General features: G+C 48.0%; 2 protein-coding genes across 12 annotated transcripts; both read right to left on the reverse strand.

Moving 5' to 3' along the window:
- Window positions 1-8469: 8469 nt before the first annotated feature.
- LOC143213240 (sialin) lies at window positions 8470-13840 on the reverse strand. Its single transcript, XM_076432934.1, has 8 exons — window positions 12952-13840; window positions 11735-11940; window positions 11364-11609; window positions 11139-11223; window positions 10389-10606; window positions 10184-10333; window positions 9982-10114; window positions 8470-9207 (listed from the first exon to the last, which is right to left on the reverse strand). Exons 1-8 carry the CDS (start codon window positions 12974-12976, stop codon window positions 8762-8764), a joined length of 1509 nt encoding a protein of 502 aa, XP_076289049.1. The 5' UTR covers window positions 12977-13840; the 3' UTR covers window positions 8470-8761.
- Window positions 13841-14903: 1063 nt separating this feature from the next.
- On the reverse strand, window positions 14904-24407 carry F (espin protein forked). Of its 11 annotated transcripts, none has more exons than XM_076430448.1 (12): window positions 24263-24281; window positions 22120-22248; window positions 20848-21094; window positions 20454-20643; window positions 20203-20393; window positions 20008-20080; window positions 19511-19686; window positions 18291-18534; window positions 16878-17320; window positions 15592-15767; window positions 15320-15510; window positions 14904-15259 (listed from the first exon to the last, which is right to left on the reverse strand). In XM_076430448.1, exons 2-12 carry the CDS (start codon window positions 22207-22209, stop codon window positions 15010-15012), a joined length of 2271 nt encoding a protein of 756 aa, XP_076286563.1. In that variant the 5' UTR covers window positions 22210-22248; window positions 24263-24281; the 3' UTR covers window positions 14904-15009. The 11 variants fall into 11 exon arrangements, with proteins under 11 accessions (XP_076286563.1, XP_076285961.1, XP_076286047.1 ...); XM_076429846.1 differs by lacking the exon at window positions 24263-24281 and adding an exon at window positions 23121-23862; XM_076429932.1 differs by lacking the exon at window positions 24263-24281 and adding an exon at window positions 23121-23861 and having other exon boundaries at window positions 20203-20378.
- Between the last annotated feature and the right edge of the window lie 157 nt (window positions 24408-24564).

The following is a 24564-nucleotide window of genomic DNA, read 5'->3' on the forward strand; positions in this document are numbered from 1 at the left end:
TGGTCTTTGCAGACTATACCGACACGGCGGCTACCTGCACCGCGCCGCTAGGCCGTTTTGGGTTTCTTCTGTGTATTTCAATGGGGATGCGCATACTAGGCCGTACCGACGACCCGCCGCATCCCCATTGAAATACACCGCGGCGCGGTGCAGGTAGCCGCCGTGTCGGTATAGTCTGCAACGACCTTTAATCCTTATACCTAGGAAGCTATGGCATGGTTGAATTCCAACAATCGCGAATAGACAGGGTGAATCTATTGGGCTGGCAAGAAAGTAACTTCAGTATTTTAAGGCGAAGTAAAACCCAATTCTTGGGAAATTTTGAAGTTTTATGAGCGCGGGATTATGAAGCTTACCATAAAGATGGCAAAAGATCATCGGACGAAATGGAAAATATTTGTCTGATTAAAGTTTATTGCTTGAGTGGAAAAATTGAGTTTTATTTTACCTTAAAATACCGGGATTACTTTCTTGCCAACCCAATATGTAGTTATCAACTTATCAATTATGATATTCTGCATAAAACAGTATTATACAAAGTGGAACTTAAAATGAGTAATTAACGACATATTTTTGAAAACAAGCTTTATTTCAAGCGGTGTTCAAAGTGTTGTTCATTGCAGTCAATGCAGTTGCGTAATCGAATTATTAGTGAACGAAGAACTTTTTTTTTACGCAGTAATTTATCTGGATTTGAGAAAAAATAGTAGACATTCCATTTAAAACACATTTGAAAAAGCAAAGTGATACAGAACAGATTAGAGCACTGCATGTCCCCCAGGAAACCATGCAACTTTTCTTTGAATCATTTTTTCGTGCAACAAATAACTTACGAGTTATTCGAGATCGTGACGTTACGAGACTCACTCTGTATATCGGGCATGTCAAACACGCGGCCCGCGGGCCGTATGCGGCCCCTCGACAAGTAGTTTGCGGCCCGACCAAAAACTTTGAAATCTTTGATGACAATTTATAGGTTTTATACTCCAAATTCACCCTTTGGCAAGTCAATACGTTTGCGTAAATCAATTTCACCCTTTTGCAAATCAATTTCATCCATTAAGAATATTTAAAAATGATTATTTATTTATTTCGACTAAATTATATGTTTATTTAGACACACATGAACGGTGTCATTAATAATAAATATGTATTTTCATTTCTAAAATTTATTAATCAGAAAATGGCTACACTAAATATACATATCTACACTATTCAACACAGTTCTCGCACATTACAAAGTTAATGAATTGGTAATTACTTTTAGATAAGAGAAATTTAAATAAATAAGTTCGAATAAATTTGATCTGATTTTTTTAGAAAAACTTACTTGAAAATACTTTATTTGTAAAAGGTTGAATTTGATTTACAAAAGGGTGAAATTAATTTGCAGAAGGATGAAATTGATTTAAAGAAAGGTGAAATTGACTTGCAGAAGGGTGAATTTGGAGTGAAAAACATATACAACTGGAATTAATAGAAATGTAGTGTGATTCCGTAATTGAAACAAACATATATGGATGTTGTGATTCCACATTATTACAATTATTTATCTGTCGACCGATTTCCCGATATGTTATGTGCAATTAGGCGTATTTCAGCTATCATCCACTATCTTCAACGTTAAAAAATAATAAAACTGCAGAAAGTTCAAGATGAACAGACCAACGTTAATAAAAAAAGATGTGTTTCCTTTTTATTTCGAGTCTGCTTTTTTCTATTGCGGCCCTCGAATTAATTTACAATACATAATGAGGCCCTTGAAAGAGTTTGACATGCCTGCAGTATATCGTCAACGTGTTTTCGACTAAATTTCGTTGTATCTTACAAATAATGCACGTTTCGATGGTTGAATCGCTGATGCATTGCTTCAAGGTAAACGTTTCCACCGCCAAACAACGAGTCCTATTTCTCCGTCTTATCGAGTATCTAGAGTGCAATGTAAAAGCTGGGTCTAACGCGATTTAAATCGACCGCCGCAACCCTGGGAACAGGGAATTTTCTCGAACGGAACGGATAGGTAGCGGAAGAGGCTCTCCGAGGTTGCGTTCCCGGTAGGCGACGAGAAGTTTCTGCCGGTCCCATAGTTTCGCGCGGAATTCCGAAACGCAAGGAGGAATGGGTCTCGGAACGTTTATTAAGGATTCTCGTAATAACGCGTTCAAGAACGAACAGGTCTGTCGGTCGATTGGTTGCACGCACCGGCTTCGGCATCGACCCCGAAGGAGAGCTCTCCGATGCCCTCGAGTAACCGAAGAACAACTTTCAGCGCAACGGCGAACTGTTGCTCCACCGCCCCCGACTCATGGGAATATCCTCGAGGCGATATACGGACCAACGTTGATCGCGTCCCTTCTCCACTCCCATCGCAGTCTTTCTCCTTCTCTGTTTCTCTCTCTCTCTCCCTCTCTCTCTCTCTCTCTCTCTCTCTCTCTCTCTCTTTCTGTCCCTGTTTCTTCCGTTGCCCTACAATCGAATCGCTCCGTTCCACCTCCGCGTCTCCTCGAACCTTCGACGACCGATAATCTCGGAAGAACGACACGGTTCCGAGATATCGCGGTCGAAATGGAAGTTACGAGTACGGACGTACCTACTATTGGGAGCCGAGAAGATAGTGGTCGGTGTTATTGGCCCTCCGGTTCGATAGGACGAGCACGCGGGAACGAAACACGTTTCCCTTATTGGTGAAACGGTCGCATCTGTTTAGGCCTTCTCGCTCTCGATCGTTCCCGTTGAGGGGACATCGTAAATCTCGTCAATAACTCGGAGATGTTCGATCGCCGATAATAATCATACTACATATCCGCAAGATCTAAAATCATCGTTTGCGTGGAATAGCCCGATAAGAAAACTATTTTCATGAAAACACGTCGTAAAGAAACAGGACGCATGAAATGAAATCGAAGTCTGACATCGCGCAAGATTCAGACGTTCCCACTGTCATTTTTAGGGTTAATATATAGGGTTGAATAAAAAGCAAATAAACTCGTACCGGTTGCCAGTAGGTGATCCGCGAGTGGAGAGCATCGGTGCCGAGGACAGGTGGAGCGAACCGAGTTTCCTCTCACCCCACGTAACGTCTCGACCAGCAGCAGCGTTTCAGGACCCAATATCATTTGCAGTGCGGCAAAACGAGAAGAAAGAGAGAGAGAGAGGGAGACGAGAAACGTGTAAGCGAAGTAGCCGAAGCGGTAGCCGCGGGTAAACCAAGATATGCAAAAAGATGCGAAGAAGCGAGGAGCTGCGAGAACGAGAAAACGATCAACGGACGACGCGGATTGGAAGGGAACGCGGGTAGACGCCGCAGACGGTAGCGAATTGGTGGCAAAGATGGTGTTAAGGTTTGTACTCGATCCCGGTCTCGATGCCTATCCTGGTCCCGGGGATCGAGACCGGGATCGGAGACCGGGATCGGAAGGCGGAGACCAAAAGAGAAGACGATCGGGGGAAGATGAGCGGCACGTATGCGAGGTATGCGGGTGAGAAACACCCGGGGCGGCTGGTCAGCCGATCCGCCCACGTTTAAGGTACATGCTTCGCCGTACAAGCTCGGTCCATGGTTCTACGGTTCTACGGGCACCATGGGCCTCGAATCAGCGTGGTAGAGCGACTACCGCCGCTGCTCCAACTCGAAGCTCCCTGGCTCCCTGGCGTCGGTCGTCGTAGGCGAGCGGCTACGGGTTTCCGAGTCGCACGGAGTTCCTGGCCCGCCTCTCCGCTTCTCGTCTCCCATCCTTGTCCGTTCGTCTTTGCACGGTGCACGCGATTCGGGGAACTCGAGAGAGGATGATAGAACGAACGCCCCCGCGGGCACTCGTCATCGTCACGCGAACCGTTCTATCGTTCTCTGCCGGCCGAGCGAGCGAACCGTACGCTGATGGCCCCCCTTCCCAGGGAACAACGCGATCTCTCGTTTCGCGATAATCGCTCGCGCGAAATCCTCGACGACCCACGGGTAGCGCGTCCCTTTCTTCCGCTCGGATCGGACGCGACCAGAGTAGTCCGCTTCCGGTGGCGAGCAACGTTCTCCTCTCATCAAACCTGTCAAAAACGAAGAAGTTCTTCGCTCACTAATAAATAATTCGATCACGCAAGTGCATGGACAGCACTTTAAAAAATATCTCAGTAATTATTCATTTAAGTCCCAGTTTGTATAATACTTTTTTACGCAGAATTGCACAATTTATCCGAGTTTGAGGATGAGTCGAGGATGAAATCATGAGTTTGTATGGTATTTTTGGTAAAAAACAAGAAGATGTAGAATGAAATGACGTCGGTATACAGTATACAACATAATCCTTCATATTTATAATATTATTTCCGATCTTTGAATGGCTATAGAAAAGTGTTAATTTGTTTTTCAAAGCGAAGAAAGAACGCTTACAATAACAATCCATTGTCTGAGATTTTAATGGACATTTCAAGCGTGCGTGTTTCGATCAAGTAAATTATGTACTTTGGGACTTTGCGATTTTGAAAAAAATCTTCTGTCGAAGAGATAGCTTTCCGATTCTTGCACGCTCGAAGACCGAGTGGGCGGGTCGAGTGCTTACTCGAGAGACTATGTTACACGTTTTCTCGAATCGACCCTGTCGCGGAGGTTGCTTCTAGTCGCACGCCCCCGCTTTCTTTAAGAGCTCGCGAGCGTTCTGCGCGCGTTCGAACCAACGCGCCGCGATCGAATCGACCAGGGCAGCATGATGGCCGGATGGTAGGCGAGGAGGATTCCAAGCGGAGATACCGCGAACGTCGAAGCGATGTTCTGCGGAAAAGGTAGGGAACTAGAAACGACAAGGTGTTCCCTCGACAGGACGCGACGGCACCGGGGCGGCGGCAAGGCGGCATTATCGCGGGCTGAGCGATATTTCGACGCGTTCGACTGTTTTCTAGCGTCGGGCAGCGTGACACGATAGCCGCGGATTATCATGCATGTGCATGTTGACAAAAGAAGTTTAGCTTGTAAAGCTGATTAAACCTTAGTTAATCACGGCACAGCAGGAGAGTATCGGACAGCAGGAGCCAGAGACTCCGAGCGTTTACCAACTCGATCGCGTGCGTCCTTGGTAGATGGTTTATCGAGCGGGCGGTCCCGCGCGGTAAAATCGAGCCCGCCTCACCTCCATTTCTCTCTTGCTCCCCTGCTCGCATCGACATAGCGATTGAATTCGGTGCTACAGTCCGCGAATTCCTCGCATTCCCGATTCCCAATTCCCCCAATTCCCAGATGCCGTGCACCCTTTACGACCGAGCACGACGTCTGATCGCGCTTTCCTCCTCTTTCCTTCTGTTTCCTCCTCTTTCCTCAGTTACCGAAGCCTCGGTCGTCATCAGCTGCGAACTCCCACCTTCTCGAATCGGACGCCTCCTTTCGTCTCATGTTCTCTGAATGTCCCGCGCGCACGCAACATCCACCGACGAGGACGTAACGCGATTTAGCTACCCCTCGCGTGGTTGTCCTGTCCGCTGCGCCGATTCATTCTTGTCTCCGCTTTCTCCTCGACGCGACAAACACGACCGCGTTCTCTTTTCGTAGGAGCAGAAGTGGGAACGAAATATTCTGGGACAGGATGCGAAATATGTAAAAGTTCTCTCTGGCTTCGTTGCGATAAACTGGAGCTACGGTCGCCGCGGAAAATACATATATTGACACGTCTCAAAAATGCATATTTTCTATTTTAAATTAATCATTTACGAATTAATCGGAAATATATATATTATGTATGCTATTTAATATAGTACGAACTGGTGTGTGTAGCACCAAAGATGACATAAAGTGATGGTAGAAAAAATTAAGTAACTTTTTTATCGATTGCGGAAAGTATGTGGCAGCATTGAAAATTCGTAATTGAGTGTATTCTTAACAATAAAACGACATAATTAGTATGAAGTTTGATACCCTTTGTTTCTTATGACCTCTTCAAGTTTTCTAGGCATACTTTCAAACAATTTATTTATAATATTTTCGTCAATACTATTCCAAGCACTCAGTTATGCTTGTTTAAAAACTGATTTATTCATCCGAAATTTCTCACTTACACTTCGATCTAATTGTAAGTGATGCCACAGGTGATCAATTAAGTTCGAATCGGGACTTTGAGGCTTCGAGGTGGTCACTTAACAATTGAATATCATTTTCACTGAAATATTTCGTCGCTAGTTTGTTTGGGGTGGTTATCTTGCTGGAAGATATAATCACCGTGAATGTTCATTTTTATTATTGAAGCTTGTAAATTCTGTTGCAAAATATTTACGTACGCTGTCTCGTAGCTTATTGATTTGAATAGATACACCTTGAGCGTTAAAAGTGTATCGTCATAGGATACTAGCTACTAGAAAATCGAAATGGAATGTACTTAATGGAAATGAACTGCGAATTGATTAATAGTAATAATATATTCTTGATTATAAATGCGTGATAAAATGGTTAGTGTAAGGGTACGAGCACAGTGGATCCGTTTTCGTCCGATTCGGCCGACGACGTCCGACGTTCTCTTTTTCGTTCCAAAAAAGAGACAGATGCGTCGGACGTCGGCCAAATCGGACGAAAACGGATCCACTGTGCTCGTATTCTAATGTGTCGCGGTTTTGCGGACTAAAGTTCTTAGTTTTATCTACTACAGAGTGCTCGACAAGGACTTTAACACCCGATCTTGCTCGAAATGACTTTCGTCGTGGAACGATACGTACTGCGCGTGTTCACTTGAATCAATCGAACTATGTAATAGGAGGGATCCATGCTCTTATTAGTACCCAAGATCGGGCGTAAACGATGGTGGGGTCCACGTGCTACTTCCGATTAAAACTGAGTTCCTAGAATTACTGTATATGTTTATCTCGCTGCATCGCCTGCAAGCGCCCTAATCATTATCGATCCCAGGCAAGCCCTTGAATAGGGCCTTTGTTTCGACACACATCTCCGGAAGGGTCAAGAGTCATCCACTGTCGCGTCCGCATACGTAACAGTCGTTTTACTATAATATTGGAAATAATTACTTCTATTCTTTCAAATTACAGCTCCTCATTTTTATCGTACATGCATGAAATCCGCAGTCTAGAGATAACTTGAATAAGAAGTTTTCGTATTGATTCCAAGAGACAGGACCCAATTAAAAATTGCTGTCTTCTCTGAATCATTTTATTACGTTGAAACTAATACCCTTGATGCCCTTGAATCTCTTTGATATGTCCACTGTTTGAAATGGTACGTACCCATATTTGTCATAAACGCATAAAACCCGCAGTCTAGCGATAAGAGAGGTTGAAATAAAGCGGACATATTTCCTGAATAAAGGGTCCACGCGACGAATGCAAAGAGTACACACAGGGGCAGACGCATTAAGCTAAATGATTCGTCAAAATTGACATTTCGCGATCAAATTCCACTGGCGTCTCGATGCAAACTGTTCCTTTCCGGCGAGCTCCAGTCGTCGTCTTCCACAGGTGACAAGCAAGAGATGGACAATGAAGAGACGATGGGAAAGAGAGGGAAGGGTAAACAGCTTGAAAAGCCGTATTGGCGTTGACCTCTCGTCGAAGCTGGTATCCTAGTAGGTCGGTGTAGCGCCGCAGCGCCACGCGTCACGCCGAACATCATCGCAACGCACGGCGTCTCAGCGCCGGCCATCGCGACGCGCGTCGTTTGGTCGCCGATCCATGATCCATTGCGTCCACAGCGTCGCTTCTCACCTGCGTCTCACCTCGTCGCGGCGCTTTACCCTTGCAACCTGCAACCTGTGAAGCTTCTCTGTCCGACGGCACACAGATCGCAGGATGGCCGAGCAGAAAAGATTTCGGAAACAAACGTAGATACAGGAACATAGACGAAACGGTGTATTGTTGTTTCTTACATTTTAATTGGATATTGTAGCATGCGTAGGAAATTCAAGAAGGAGAAAATAAAATAAAACGAGGAGTTACAAGCTTCTCGAAACCTCTCGAAGCAGATCGTAGACGGCCACGCGAGGCAGCGACGCGAGGGGAACCCGGTTGGTGATAATTGTATAAATTGCGGGCTCGCAGAGGCCGCAGCCCTTTTTGTTAATCCGAGAGAGAGAGGACGGGGTAAAAGACCAACGGCTGCTTTTGGTTAGCAAATTCAGCTCCGGCAGAAGAGTACGGCGAAAATACCTGGTCGCCTTTTGAACTAGACAGGACAGAGCATCCCCTGGACGCCCGAGATACGGCGATAACGCCTGGACGTCTGTTTGAAGTAGAACCACGGAACCTAGAGTACACGTGTGAATTTAAAAAAACATATTCGAACGTCAAAATTATACCGTTGATCCGTCACACCTTTGTATCCGAAACCTAATCCCGGATAAACCTTGTCTGTCCAGCAATATCCTAACCACCTCTATTCCGAATATGCCAACAATATCAATTAATCGATTAGGTCACGGTCATTTCCATCCCCTCGAACGCGTACATACATGCAGGATAAAACGAAGAAGAAAAGCTTTGATTCCAACGTTTCTATTCTTACTTGCTTTATTCGAGTACTCAAAGTTCGAGATTGTCCTACATCGTAGAAAGGTACATACATTGAAAGCGTGTCGAGTAACATAGCGTGCGCTATTTGGTCCGAATTGCTCTCGGGAGCAACGCGCGGTGTCCATGTCCGTAAAGGAATGAGTTCGTAGCTCATAGCCAGCGATTCGGTATAGATAAGAAAAAGATAGAGTCGATATTGACAGTCTTAATTACGTCGCCTCGACGACGATCATCGCTAAGTAATTGTAATCCTAAATACGAATAATTGTCGTTAAGAAATCGATTTGGTCTTGAGCGGCAGAGTTTCTTTGGGATCGTCCAGGCTCGTCCCGGCTTTCACTTCGTTTGCCATTGACCCTCTAGGATTGTTCCATTTCTGTAGCTCTCCGCTGCCGAAGAGCGCGAACACGAGAGCTCCGAAGCAGTATGTTGACGCCAGGATCCAAAAGATGATCCTCCATTGGGCGAACGTCTGATTCTGGTATGTTATCGAGCCGACCATGTAGCTGCTCAGATAGCCACCCAGAGAGCTCAGAGTGTTCGCGATGCCGAAGATCGTTCCGGAGAAGTTTGGTGCGATGTCCAAACCGTTGCCCAGATAGCCGGCTGTCACGGCACCGTTGATCGTCAACGCGATCGTGAAGATCGCGACCGACGCGGTTGCATCGCGTCCGGCGAAACCCAACACGAGCATCAACAGTCCGGGGCTGACCACGGCTGCAAATCGCAAGAATTTTTATTTATGCATTTATGCAGAAATTAATTAAGTGAAATATAAAACTGTAATAGGTTAGAAACATTCCAAAATATTGCAATGTTGTTCTTAACGTAACAAAGTCATTAGAGGATGAAATCAATTTTTATTTCATTCCTGCTTCCTACAATCGATGCAGAATATTTTTATTTTGCATGAAGATCCGCAGTCTAGTCGTCAGCGTTAACTTTTAGGGCCCGTTCAGACCACACGGACCTTATTTACATTAGCGTATATGGAGTCGTTCACACGCATCCGCGCGATCAAACAATCAAAAACAAAAATCGCGCAAAATCAAACCAATGTATAATTAAATGCGACTGTTCATACTGGAGCGGTGAAGAGAGAATAGCGATGCACTTAGAAACAAAAATCACCGTACCGCTCTCGTCAACGCTACGCTCACATCGCCGTTCCACTATACATATATATTCCTGTACTAATGTACATAAATAAGATCCGCGCGATTTCCGCCGTGTTTGAATGGGCTCTAACTCATTGCGGTCTAACATGTTTTCTCTCTTTTATCTGGGAACTTGCTAGAGCATTATATAACTACAAAATCTTTGCATTATTAATGATTGCAAATCAGTAAAATAACTAACTATTGTATCGGCGCAAAAACCGGAAGGGATTAAAATTCATGCAAAATTGACGGTTCAGCACACACGTGCCTCTGTGCGATTATACTCCGTGTATTTTGTAATACTCGGAGAAGAGCACGGATCTTTGCTCACCGAAGCTGGTGAAGATCTTGCGGATCGCCGTTACCGACAGCTTCTTCTTCTTGAGCAGCTGATCGGCCAACGAGGACATGGCCACGGCGAACAGGTATTTACCCAGGTACGGTAACGAAGAGAGTAGCCCGTTCTGCGAACAAGAAGAGCCCTCGAAATTTCGTCTTCGGTGAACGAACAGAAAAATTGTAGCACCACCAACCTCTTTGATGTTAAAGTTCAAGATATACTTCATGTAGGTCGGTAGCTGGTTAACAATGGTGAAATAGCCGAACACGCTGCATCCGTGTGTGATCACGATGGCCCAGACAGGAACCGAGAAGAAAATCGACTTCCATGGAACGGGCAGGCCCTGAAAATCGATTCGAACGATCGATATTGGAAAATACCGCTTTCTTCTTTCTCACCTTTGTGACGGCGCTGGGACCAATGGCGTCCTCGATATATTGGCGTTCCTCGGTGGAGATTCTCGGATGTTGAGCTGGAGAATCGAAGATCAGAAGGAACCAGGCTACGCTCCACACGAGGCCGATAACGCCGGTCACGTAGAAAACCGACTGCCATCCCAGGGAAGCGATCAGGAACCCGCAGATCGGCATAGTGATCGCCGCGCCGAGCGACGACGCTGAAACCAACCGTACCGTGGACAAGGGTGTATAAATAAAAAGTAATGGCCATCGGTTCTAGGGGTGAATCTACACCTTCATGGTCTGTTTCATCGACACGGTCGTGTGGACTATACAATCAAATTTTGTGGCAAGTTTCTCTTACAACTGTCCATCGTTGCAGAGGTGTAGATTCACCCCTACGACGGATGATCATTGTTTTTTATATATCCCGTACAGTAATCCCGCGATCTAAGCCGATTCTCGGTTCTGTACTGTGATAGTAAAGATCGTGAAGGGATGCTATTTTTTTTGTGGCCGTGTCGAAGCTCGAGAGGCATCAAACGCCGATAATTGTAAACTAACTAATCCAATAACAAAACATCTTTATTTTCCATTACTTTTTATGGGACTTTGACCAACATATTGAGTGAGAATGATAAAAGTTGTGTAATGTAATGAAATGAACGATGTGTAACGAACGATGAAAGTTTTGGGCGCTAAGAAGGACATGATTTCTGTAGCTTCATAAGTAGTTGTACTACACCGTACCCATCATGTTGGAGACGAACTTGCTGCGTTCCGTCGGCGGGATCCATCGGGCGGTCATCGGTTGGATGGCAGGCCAAGTAGCACCCTACGCGTTCCAATCGAATCGTTATAGATTTTGCACTCCGAATTCACCTTTTTGCTAGTCAAATTTGCAAAAAGGTGAATTTGGAGAGTGAAAAACCCGTATTACCGGTGAAGTTTCCGCATCTAGAATTGGATACGCACCAACAAGAATCCAAGGACCGATCTGAGAACGGCTAGCGCGATGTAACCGTACGTCGCGCACGCCGGCGTCAGCAGCGTTATGGCGCTGGAGACGAGCATGCTGTATCCGAAAACTCTCTTCGCGCCCAGAGTTTCCGCAAGCCTGCCGCCCGGTAGCTCCGTGCAGATGTAGCCCCAGAAGAAGCTTCCCAGAATCAGATTAACCTCGTACTCGTTCCAGGGATACCTAGTCTGTTCGATTTCCTCCTACGTCACAATACAAGCATCGGCTCAGGTGTCTCGCTCATTTTGATGCGCATAATAAACAATTTTATATGACGCGACGTTCGATAACGTAATAATCGTTAGACCAAAGGGATCGTCGAACATACATGACTGTGCGTGGACGTGGCCGAGATAGAGAAAGTATTATTCGACGTTATCATGATTCCTTCGTTGACGCTGCTGTGGGACGTGCGATTATGGTCGGGAATCACCATCGACACGATGGCGATCGTCAGGTTCACGCGTAGCATATAATTCAGCATGAAGCCCAGGATCACCATAATGTTCAGCACTTGTCTACATGTCAGCCAATCTGAAAGTAATGAAACTGGCATAACAGCGGCGCTCCTTGATTCGTCGGGGCGTTTCGCACGCACCTGTATCGCTGTGATTGCGTGCGCGACCGATCGTTTTTACGTAAGTCTTGATATGTATCGCCGACTACGATTCCACGTCGCCGTTTGATAAAAGATCGCGATTCAATTCCCTGCAACGCAATTTCGTATGCGCTCGCAGAAGGACGCGGTGCACCGTGCTTGATCGATCGATTAATTAAGCGTAATGAGAAGCAATTCGTAGAATCACTTTTCCTCTCGTAACGGCGCGGCTAGACCCATCAGTCTCGATTCGTTTCGATCTTTTCGTTCGATAAATAGAAACGACTTTCACCTTCGATCAAACAACGATATCGTGTACAACACGCGCGCCTGTACACACGAAGCGATTCGCATGGTTGTAAATATCAGCATCGATATCGCGAGACGGGGTGGTGGAGTTCGCGCGTCGTTCCGCGATCCCACGATGCATATTTATGCGGCTCGTTCGTCCACGCCGCAAACGTTTCAGCGAATCAACGAATCAACGGGTCCCTCGTGACCTCGATACCGATCATTCGAGTTACGTTCGAGTAATCATCTCATACGTTTTCGTAGGGTCCCGTCGAAATCGACAGGGAACGTTCTACACGGGTTCGCGCGCGGCGAATCAGATTTTCTGGCGCGCGCGCGCGCGGAGCACAACACGCGGGACAAGCGTCAGAAGACAAATGACGAGCGACGCTGGTCCGCCTATGAAAATTCGATGCAACGACCTTCGCCGAGAACTTGAACGATACCGTTTCCGGTTGCTATTTATACGCGTCGACGTGCTGGTTAGACCGCGCTGCGATATGAACTATGGACCATCGCGAGCCGATTAATTGAAATTTACATTTTTTGCACTCCGATCGTGAACGAAGTCAGCGGCGGCGAGGCTCGCGGACGTAGAACGCGCCGGTTTCGATCGAACTCGAGGACCGAGAGGCGCGGAAGCATGAATTTCTTACCTAGCAAACGTCCTTCGATCGCCATCCTCGAAGCGAACGCCAAACCTGCGATCTGGGCAGAGGTGTACTGCGGGTAACAGCGTTCGGTCGTATTCCGGTGTCGGGCGCACAATTTCAAATCGAATTTCGATGTCAGACTCGAGGTTCGAAAAGGTGGCGGAGGCGACGCGACGGGCAAAGTTCGAGAGGCTTTCGAAAGGTGTTGAGATCGCGCCGATCGCGAAACTAGACGAGACGGGACGAGAAAAAGCGAGTCGGCTCGAGATGTTTCGGTTGCAAAAATGCCGCGTCGCGTCGATCCTTTGCCAAATGTTTTCGTGCGGCGACGTTGGCAGCTGCCGCGTATGCCGCTCCGTCTACGCGGAGACCCTGTACACACTGACAATGAACGGTATAGTTGATTACGACACCGTCGCGTCGATCCCGACTACCAACGACTACCGCTCCTCTAGTGTTCCTATTCCTGTCTTGCTGGTAATCACGGATATAGGGGCACCGTGTGTCCTCTCCTCCCACGAATCGCCACCGCAACTCGTTTCGATTCGAACACACCGATGATCCGCACTCTCTGTCGTCACCGTTCGCGCGTTTTTCCTCGAGTGACGCGAAACGCGTCGTTCCGCCACCACCGCCAACGGACGAACGTTCCGTGTCGAACGCGCACTTCCCTGCCCCTGTGCGAACAAACGACCGCTTCGCCTCGCCTCGCTTCGCATCCCCGACTCCCTCGTTCTCGCGTCTCTCTTCACCCATCAGTACAAGGGTGCCGGGCCCCGTGTCCGGCAGGTCATAAACTGTCGACGGGGGTCGCGGCTGCCTGCTGTACGTGGCACAAAAAAAAAGGTTTTTATGTGCTCCACAGCTCCTTAGATAAACTATCGGTAGCTCTACTTTATAGCATCATGCAAGGTCAGAAACGAAAGAAGCATTTTGAAATACTTGCAAGCACAGTGGTATTAAATATTCAAAATGCTTCTTTCGTTTCCGACCTTGCATGACCTTGGGGGTCGCTGTACAGTATACCGATTCATATCTAACAAAATATCATGAACACAAAAAAATTACATATGTCGTTGCGTTGCGTATAAAAAAACAGTATATACTACTTTTTCCTCTTTCATGTTTTTCTAATAATTACTATTTGCAAGAAAACCGCTGGCCAGGAATAATGTGAACACCCTGTAGATCCACACAACGTGCTCTTCAAATTTTCAATAAAGGGCCACCCCAAAAAAATTGCGAAATACAACTGTTAGTATTTCCTCTGCAATTCCGACCAGTTGCAATTCTTTAACCCTTTGCACTCGGTTGTCCCCTCTGAGGCACCACTAAAAATTGCTGTACCATTATTCAAAATATTGTTTCCATTATTAAATATATCGGTATCTAATCAATTACTAAACATTTAGGTATTGTATGAGGTATTACACCAATTTCATATCCATAAAATTTCAAAAAAATCATAGCGAATGGAAATATTCTAGTTCGGAAGAAATGTTTAATTTTCCAGTTAAAATAGCTCCGAGTGCAAAGGGTTAAAAAATTTCTTTGCCCATCCTGTAGTAAACTAATTGATCTAGCTTCACAAAAAAAGTTAAAATCGTATAGTACAATATTAAAAAAGTTATCGTACGTGAAAACCGTGATGTTGACTAGTATTCCATCTGATGGCGAACTAACCTCTATGTATCATAAAACGTCAACCTTACAGAGGTGCTCAGTCGTAACACCTCTACATATAGTACACCGAGGGTGGAGGCAACAGGCGGCAGGCAGAAGGCAGAAGCCGCAACCCTCCTGCGTTCCGTCCTTCGCCAAAGAAAACTAAAGAGCGACCGGCCGACAATAGCTTTCTGGTCGTGTCCTTCGAGATCCGTTATTCCATTCACGAGAAAACGAACGAGAAGGGAGTTGCCAGTTTTTACCTGGGAAATCAGGAAGTCGTCGCAGAATCTTAGGATAAAAACTTTACTCGTCTATATGTACATGTTGCGTTCGCAATCGAACGGAATCAGAGGAAACGCGAGTTGAGAAACGTCGGGTTTCTCTCGAACACGATCAGTCCAAAATGTTCAGTTTGCTGTTGGTTTTCCTCAGCTGTGCTCGCCATGGGATGATGATCTGCGCGTCGTCTTTCTCTTCCGTTTCGGTAACGTGAGCTGCTCGACTGGGCGGGCTTCCTTCGGCCTTCTTCTCCTCGGGTTCGAGCTTCTCCTCGGGCCGGCTCGGCGAAGCGTCTCGTTTTTGGGATACCGGCGCGTCCGTCTTGGCAGCTACAGACACCTGTTGCGTGCTGCTGCACTGCGTCCTGAAACGATCGACACGTTAGTTGGCTTTCGGTCTTCGGGAACGCGCGACTGCCACGCACTTTTTATCGTCGGTGTCCTTTTTCGCGAGCAATTGCCTCTTCCACGCTGGAATCGCCTTCTGCCGTCTCTCCTCGTTTTCCCTGGCGATCTGCTCCTCCAGCTCCTTCTTCGCTCTCTCGGCGGCCTTCCGAGCCAGCATTTGTCGCTTCCATATCGGTATCACGTTCCCGGAGCTGTCCTTCTCTGGAATCTATTCGAAAGAGACACGGGGGAATCAACGTGGCGAACCAGCCAACGAGAAGACGAAAATTACCGTTGTCCGATCGCGTACCTGGTCCACGAAGTTCGACGCGCTGAACGCTTTGCTGATCTCCGACATCAGATTCTGCTCCTGCGTCTTCTCCACCTGCGCCATCTCCACTTTCAGCTTCTTGATGCCAGGAATGTCCTTGGTCTTCTTCAGCTCCGCTATCAGGTCCGTCTTTTGCACGAAGAATGCCTCTGAAACTGGAAGAGGGCCGTCACATGAGAATGTCTCGTTTGTTTCGGGTAAACTGAATACAAAATCGGCAAGTCTTGCTACGCCCCTTTTCTCGACCGCGCGTCTCGCTCCCCGTGAAGGTCATAGTTCTTCAACCACCTCAGGCCCGCGCCATATGAACTGCACGTGGCGCATTAGGGCGACACCCGTATCAATAGGTTTCCACATTACCGAGGAGATACTATTGTCAACGCGTTTCTTTTGTCAATGGTATCTTCTGGAGGCTTATCCCACTATGTCGGGGACCCAGCTCCGCTAGCGTTGCCCTTGAAATATGTTGTCAAGGTCGACATTCTGAACAACTTTCTTCTACCATCGGAGCTGGGTCCCCTTTTGCCAATATTTACCAAAAATAAATTTGAGAAATACATTCGGAAGAGATAAATTTGGAAAATAGTTCTTAATTTCATCGCCAAAGTTTTATTTAGATGTGGGAAAACATGTTCGCGTACGTTTAGACGTGCTTGGTAAATCCGAAATGTCGAATGGAAGGCTGGACACCGTTGTTCGCATTATTGATACGGGTGTCGCCCTAATGCGCCACGCGCAGTTTATATGGCGCGGGCCTGAGGTGGCTCGAGAACTATGACCGTCACGGAGAGCGGTACATAATGCTGAGGACTTAATTGTTTTATTAAGAAGCCAGAGAATATGAAAGAGATGATTATAAGAGATATGAGAGAATGATCGGCAATTTTATTGTACAATTGTATTTTTTAATCTCATTAGGAAAAAATAGCGGAGTAAAACGTACACCCGCAGTACTAGGTACATTGTTTCCATAACCTTTAATAATCGTAAATAATACTTTATATAAGCATGTAAGTTTTACACATTTCTATTCCTGCTTATGAAAATAGTTTCACTTAACCTTTTAAAATATATTTTTGATTAATTCTTACAGACGCAATACGGAAATTTGTATATTCTTGAAAATGGTCTGAACTAAGACCGAAACGTCGAATTAAATTTCATGTAATATTTTGCATATATTTGCTATATCTTTTCAATTGATCGAACCAGAGCGCCGATATCACTAATTGTAGTTGTAGACGAGGTACATTTACTCTACTCACCGTTCGTCATCGAGACGCTGCGAGGCGGTGGCGCGGAGAACGTTTTGGTCGCGTTCATCTTCCCGGAGGTCCTCCGCAGCTGGATGCTAGTCAGGTCTTGGATGCTGATGGTCGCGAGCGGTTGCGCGGTTCTCGCCATCGGTTGATCGGTGTCCGTGGTGGCGCTGGTGCCCATATTGGTTCCGTTTCCGGTTCCGGCCTCTTCACCGTTTCGTCGCAGCTTCTGCAATGGCGAGAGAGGGGGCGGCGGTGGTCCAAAACACGGCTGTTTCTCCTGGTCGCCGACTGGTTCCGCGCGTCTTCCTTCCGCTTCGGTCTCCTCCCCTTCCCTCTCCTCTTCCTCCTCCTCCTCCTCTTCCTCTTCGTGCTCCTTCCGGTCTCGAAGAGCGGCGATTTCCCGACGATCCGCGCCTCGGCCCTGGATATCCAAGTTGTCCACCGACCTGCGAACGAGTGCACCTTAACGCATCGAACACCGTGTCTGTTCTTAGGTATGGGATAGAGGAAAGACAAAGGCGAGCAGAGTTCTGGAATACTGCGACTTTTGACAAAGTTTTCTGAAAGCATAGCGCAATCCCTGAAGACCGACACGGCGTAGAATCGATTCGATCTTGAGCTACCGTGAGTTTAACCGTTATTTCAATAACCGGGTACTCGGGTACCCACTTTCAATTTCTCTTTAAAACTTGTTTACTACTTTTCTGCAGAAAAATCACAAAGTTGTAGACTTTTCTGTTCTTGGATGACCATAATTTACATCTGCGGCATAAGAGTAAGCGATGACACTATAAAGTACATCATTGAATATCGTAGGTAAAAGGTTGCTTATTGACATGAGGGTTAAGGGCGTAGTCTCGCGTTTTCAGGATTGCAATAATTGCCATAATGCAAAGATAGGAGTTTTCAGTAGTGAAAAGCGCTAGATAAAAGATCAATCTAGGCCGCAGTCGTTCTCAGAATTATTCAGCAGCGTAATTTGCATTATTCGGAAGTATAAAGCTGCGCATGTAGCTATTTTCATAAAGCTGCGGCCGAATAATGCAAATTACAAAGGTGAATCCTTCTCGATCGAAAATTAAATATATAATAAATTTTATGATTTCGGCGCAGGGTTCGATCATTTATAGAAAACCATAAGGATCGAAACGTCGAGAAGCATGTTTAATTAATTGCACATTTGCTGGTTTTCTATAAATGATCGAACCCTGCGCCGAAATCATAAAATTTATTATACAATGCAAATTACGTTTCGTAAACGTAAAAATAGAACTTTTGAGGGCGATCACGGTCTAGAATTCTAGATTGATGTTTTATCTAGCGCTTTTGACTATCGAAAACCCCCATCTTTGTATTGCACCATTGCAATCCTGGAAACGAGTATACTCCCTTAAGCTCTCTGTTCCTTGAACGGACCTTGCTTTCGACAGGCTGTTCTTCGCGGACGTCTTGCAGATGCTTTTCAGGTACTCGGACGGCTTCAGTAAGGTGTTCGAGTCCGCGTTCGCGAACTTGGGCGGTATGAACGGCAGCACCATGTGCCTGTTGACCAGGTGAGACGTCTGGCTCGCCTTAATTTCCTCGGTGTCCGCCGGAGGACTGGCGGGCGGTACTTCCGGCTGTTGATGCTCGCCGCAGGATACGTCGGACTTGTTGGTCGCTGTTCCGAAACAGAAGGCGGTAGGGAGAAGGAATCGTTGTGCGTCGGGCAAGTGAAATCTAGGTAAGTGTATTATATGCCCGATGAGCGCCATGGTCTAGTAAGCCATGCCCGTCTTCGCGATCCACCGACGCGACCGCGACGGTTTAATTTTAATTGCGTGGATACGCCGCGAATCGTCGACGCGCGGCTCTGCGGTCCCGTCGTCTCGATCGATCGATCGAGATAAGGGGATCGTCGCGTTACCTTTCCTGGGGTTTCGACGAATTTTCAAACTGTCGTACAGTAAACTCTCCTAAATACAACAGCACGGGTTCTGTGTAACGCAGTTTCTACGTAAGAAACTTTCCTAACAATTTTACGGTTCAAATGAATGAAGAATTCCTCCTTTTGTGTTTCATTTGTCAGGGAATTTCCCTGTAAATACATAAACGAATTAATCTAGATTGAACTAATGGATTAACAAAATCCTATAAATCGAACTATTGCGAATTCCAACACTCTATATAATAGTATTGACTATTTTAATGGGTCGTTACAAACTTTCAAAAAAAAATTACGCAGGATTAACTCATAATATCAGTACCTTTATACCAATAGTTCTTTTTTTTCTTTTATGCATGTCCTTTCTTAGTAATTTATGTTAAGTCTTTATTCTATTGTAAGTCTTTATTCTATTGTAAATGGACCTCGGTCCGTGCATAATAAATAATAATAATAATAATAATAATAATAATTCTGAATTTCTTGTAACGCGGGAGGGATTAATCGCGTTATCGGAGGGTTGGCTGTACAGGCCTCTCGATTGAACCTCGAAGCCTCGAAGAACTTTTCGTGCGAATAACTGTTGCGCGGAGCCTACATCGTCGACCGCTACTTCGGTTGTTCGTTACAGTTACTCGAAATCAAAGTTTCTTCGCGACTACGGTTGAAAATAATAGTTGTCGCGACCCGCGACAATGTTCGAGTGGTTTACCTGCTAGACCGTGCTCGAGGATCTTTCCATCCCTGTTCGCTTCCCCAGAAACAGCGTCCTTTTTGCCGTCACGGCCGGTCGCTTCCGCGTTCTGCTTCGAGTTGACCACGAGCACCACGACGTCTTCTCTGTCCGGCGGTGGGGGCGGGGGTGGCGGCGGAGGTGGCTTCGCGATACTGCGAAAGAACCGCAACCGGAGAACAAGGAGAAGAAGACGAAGAAGAGGAGAGTACCGTAAGCTCAGTTTTGACTAATAATCCGCACGCGCCAGTCCGTTACGAAAGCAGATGATCGCGAGCGAGCTCGATCGAGAACGCGATCGGTGAGCGAGAGGTTGTGCGCGTGCGCCGTCGGCCTCTTCGACCGAAAGGAACGGATCGCTGATATACGCGGTCGAAAATAGACCGGATGGATTGAAATCGGATCGAACGACGTTAGACCGGTTTTTACAAATTTTCGTCGTCGTGGTTGTTTTCGTCGTAGCTCGTTCCACTTACCCAGCTCCGGTGCCAGCCGGTTTAACTTCCTTTTCGCTTTCTACTTGCGAGCCGGCGTGGTTGTCTTTTTTCTCTGAAAACGGTCGAGATTATCTCGTTAACATTTCGCGTTTATCGTCGAGCGGATATCGCGTCGAGTGCAGGCGATATCGAGGCGGGGCTGAAGCTCGACGATCATCGTAAATCGCAACTTACCTTGCGACGCTTCTGTATTGTTCTTGACGTTCTTGCCGACGCGTTCGTTGCTGCTGTTCCGCGAGAGCGACGGAGTCGAGGTGCTCGAGGAGAAACAGGGCAGCTCGCTGCTCAGGTTCGACGACTCGCTCGCGCTGCTCGACCTACTGTATCTCCGATCGGTTTTTCGGGAACGACTGAAATTGTTCAGGCTGGGACAATGCGTCGTCGTAACCTTCTCGGAGGATTCTTGCTGGATCTCTCTCGCATACCTGTCGTCGGACGCGTTCTCGGGTAGCCTTTTCCGCGTGACCGGCCCGACAGCCTCCGGTTCTTGCCTGGAGCCGATCTGCTCGTACGCGTGCTCGACGGTCTCTCGGTCTCGAACGGCTTCGGACTTGGCCGCGTAACAATTTCCGCTGGACGGTCGGTCGCCGTTGTTGATGTGCACGTCCACTTTCACTGCAACCGAACCGCGGACGATGGGCCGTCACGAATAATTTCGTCGTACCGCGAATAGAGAACGCGCAAAAGTCTTTCGAATCGCCGCGACTCCTCGCATCGTCTCCTCTCGTCTCGTCGCGCGTGTCGGCGCGCCGAGCCGAGCCGCCGGGAGAGAAAGAAGAACCGTAGAAATGAAATGTATGTAGGACGCGCCACACTTACCAGTCAAAGTTTCGTCCTTCTTCTCGAAGTGTCGATGCTTGTCCGTGTCGGAGAACAATCGCGTGATCCTGGTGTAGACGAGATCGTGAGGGCTGTGAAGGTAGAAGGACTCGGCGGTGTCCTTCTGTTTGGCTGGCTCGCCGATGTACGCACTCATGGGGTTTATGTAGATGCCATCGCGAGGCCTGGAGCCCGGCGGGTGCAGGAAAAATGGCTCTTGAAACATACCGCAGCCTCGCAGCGAACACTGAAACGAACAGTCACGGGAAACATTATCACGGGGACTCTGTGCCGTGCTATAGCTGTCTGCCATCGACACCGACACCGACACCGACACCGACTCCGTCGTTTCGCATACCTCTCGCACGCTCTTCCGGAAGAGTGATCCGCGCGCTGCCGCGAGTCGAGCCTCGACCACCGTTTTTCGGTGGAGGCGATTACGCGATTACGCGATTGCGTTATACATTCGCGATCCCGCCGCGCTGCGCCGCGGCGGCTCGAGAGCTCGGCGCAAGGCCGCGCGCATGCCAGAGTTGGGCAAAATGTAATTTCAATTACAATTATAATTACTTGCCAATTACTGTAATTTGGAATTGCAGAAATACAATTACAATTACATGTAATTGTAATTGGTAATTGCAATTACTTGACGAATCACTGTAATTGGTAATTGTGGTCCGCAATTACAATTACTGGTTGAGCGAAAGTAATTGCAATTCCTGCAATTCCTTTCCAAACAGACGACGCTCGCGCGTCGCGCGTGAACGTTCACACACCGCTAGACCATATGTATACGTACGCGAGGATTGCAAGGGTCCGGGATTCAACTTCTGATTTCTCGATAATGCAAGGACGGGGTCTTTTAGTAGTCAAAATCGCTAGATGAAAGATCAATCTATGCCATTGTTTGCCTCAAAAGTCCTTCGTTTACGTTTCCGAGCAATGGTTTTGCAATATTCGGCTGCATGTTGCCCGTCGGAGAGGCTACTACGTCGGCGTGACTGCAGCGTCATGTAACGAGCAACATGCGACGGGCAACATGCAGCCAAATATTGAAAAACGACGCGCGAGCGTCGTCTGTTTGGAAAGGAATTGCAGCTACCAGCTGCAATTACATGTAATTGTAATTGAAGATGTAACTAATTACACATGTAATTAATTCCTGCCCAACTCTGGCGCGCGCGATCGGTCCTCTCCCCGTCCTGCGAAAGCGTGCACTCGGCCTGAAATAAAAACGTGTCCGACGTTTCGTCTGTTGTGTGCGCTACTAGCCTTGTCTATAGAACTCGTGGTGCAACTGCAGGTCGTGGCGTCGTAGCTCATGTTCTCCGAATATTCCGAACCGGAACGATCCCTGGTCATTCTGCCGATGACATTGGCACGATGCGGCTCGCTCGTTTCCTACGGGACATTGCGTCGTTTGCAGCTCGATTAGCAACGCTCCCCACGCTCTTCTTCTCTCTTTCTCCGATCCGTAGAACACGGCAACGAAGTCGACGACGGTACAGCGATCGCTCGGCAAACGGTTTTCGCGGTGTTTTCGCGGGATCGAGCGACGAATCGATTCGACGCGCGGTCGCTTTCTATCCGGAACAAGGATCAGAGATCTCTCGCGATGTACTGGAAGCCTCGAGAATCACCGCGATCGTGATCGCGATCGCCCGCGGCTCGATTATTATCGTTTGCGAAACGTTTCGACCCGCTGGACCCGACCGAAACGATCGGTATCGTTCGGAGCCCGTTTTCGATCGCGCGGATCTTATGTACATCAGCGTTTTCGCAGTCGTTCACATCAGTAAAATCGCGCGGCTCTCTGCTGTAAATCGCGTCCTTTCGGAATGATTTTCCACACGGACGCGGCTTACACTCGAAAGCCTCGACAGCGAGAACCGTAGGATTCCGTGAACGTGAAAGCCAGGAATCTCGAAACGTCTAGCACGATGGTTTCGTGCTCGATCCATATGGAAGTCGTAAGAGCGCAGCCTCGCGCCTCTCGCGCCGCGATCCGATGGAAATGGAACGGAAACGTGCCACCGAACTCTGTTCCGAGTTGAACAGTTTTCGTCGGCGTAAGAGCGCAGCCTCGTAAATACCTGTTGCTCGCTCGCCTTTCGCCAAAATCTCCAGACTGCGGCACGCGCGATCTTTCGGAGGGGTCGACGTTCGCGTTTCGAAGATTACCTCGTGTCGCTCGTTATCGGTGCTTTTCGGTGGCAATGGCCAAGGAAACAGATAGAGAGAGAGAGAAAGAGAGGCGAAAGATGTACCGTTACCGTGTCGCGGAGGACGACGACGACAACGATGGCTGGACCGGTCGAGGATCGGAACGGATCGGAGCGGATCGGATCGGATCGAGCGCGTTCTGGTTCACTTACGTGTACACCCATGCAAAACCGGGACGCCGTGCGCTTGTACCTCGTACCGCGGACGAACAATTCGACGCGGCTCCGATCATTCGGAAGAACCGACGGAAGGACGCGTTGCTCGTTCGGCGACGTCCAGTTTCGAAACGGTCGCGCTCGCGGTTCCGAATTCCAATTTCGAGGAGGTTTCCATCGAGCGACAGAGCGGAACGTCGATCGAGGATCCCGTGGTATCTAGCGCGCACTGCAATCTCGCGGCGTTCGCGTATACATTCGCGAGATAACGGTTCGGTTACCTACTGCCTTTTATACGCGTGCCCCGCGAGTGTCACGGCGGCGGCCGCAGCTCGCGGCCCGAACTTTTCCGAAAACTCGAACTCGACGGAAGACCGGTCGGACAACGAACTTGATCCGTGCACGGTAAGCGGCGGACCGAGACTCTCACGGATTCGGGCTTGGCTGGTCTAAGCGAGAGCCGGCCTGGCCTGCCTGCCTGCCTGCCTGCCTGGCCAACTGGTCGTTGGTTGCGGGCCGCGAGTAGCCGACGAGGTAGGGGTACGTGCTTCGTCAGCTACCTAGTTACCACCGATCTTTGAATCGTGCCGTTCCATACCGTTCCGTGCCACGTCTTGCCGCGCGCGCACCGTTCACCGTTCGCCGTTCACCGTACACCGTACGTACCACAGTCCTCTCTCTCTCTCTCTCTCTCTCTCTCTCCTTTCCCTCTCTCCTTCTCCCACTCTCCTCTACTCTCTCTTCCTCCTGTTCACGGCTTTTACACGCGCACTCACACACAAGTACCAATCTCCTCCGGATCCGACGGAGTTCGCGGGTTTTCGCGTTTCTCCGCTAACGCGTTCGACCGAGGTCCACCGAACACGCGCTAGACTAGATTCCGCAGGCATTCGTGTCGAGCCGTAACCGGAATCGCGAGCAGACCGGATCGAAAACACCCAGCGCGCATCCTGCAAGTCCGCGCTTATCAGCTTTTTCACGGACGAGCGGATAAGATACAGAGAAAACCGGCCGCACACCAAAAAAACTTCGCGTACCTGTGTAGATCGCGGGCCGCGCGCGACGCGAACGCGAGCGGACGTCCGTTAGCCGCTTCGCGAAGTAGGGTGGCAGAAGGATGGTCTACTCCGTCGTCGCCGCCACAGAGAGCACGGAGAGAGATCGTTTTCTCGATGCAACCTGGCTTAACTGTAAACGACCCCCACCCCACCGATTTTCCTTCTCTCCGGTAACTCGCTCCCCGTCCTATCGTGGCGCAGCTGATTCACCTAACACCAGCAATTACGCGCAATTAACACGATTCGCGCGGGGCAACAAGCCTCGCATCGTGCTCCTCTTC

The sequence above is a fragment of the Lasioglossum baleicum genome, chromosome 1 (assembly GCF_051020765.1).
Source record: "Lasioglossum baleicum chromosome 1, iyLasBale1, whole genome shotgun sequence".
NCBI classification, from domain to species: Eukaryota; Metazoa; Arthropoda; class Insecta; order Hymenoptera; family Halictidae; genus Lasioglossum; species Lasioglossum baleicum.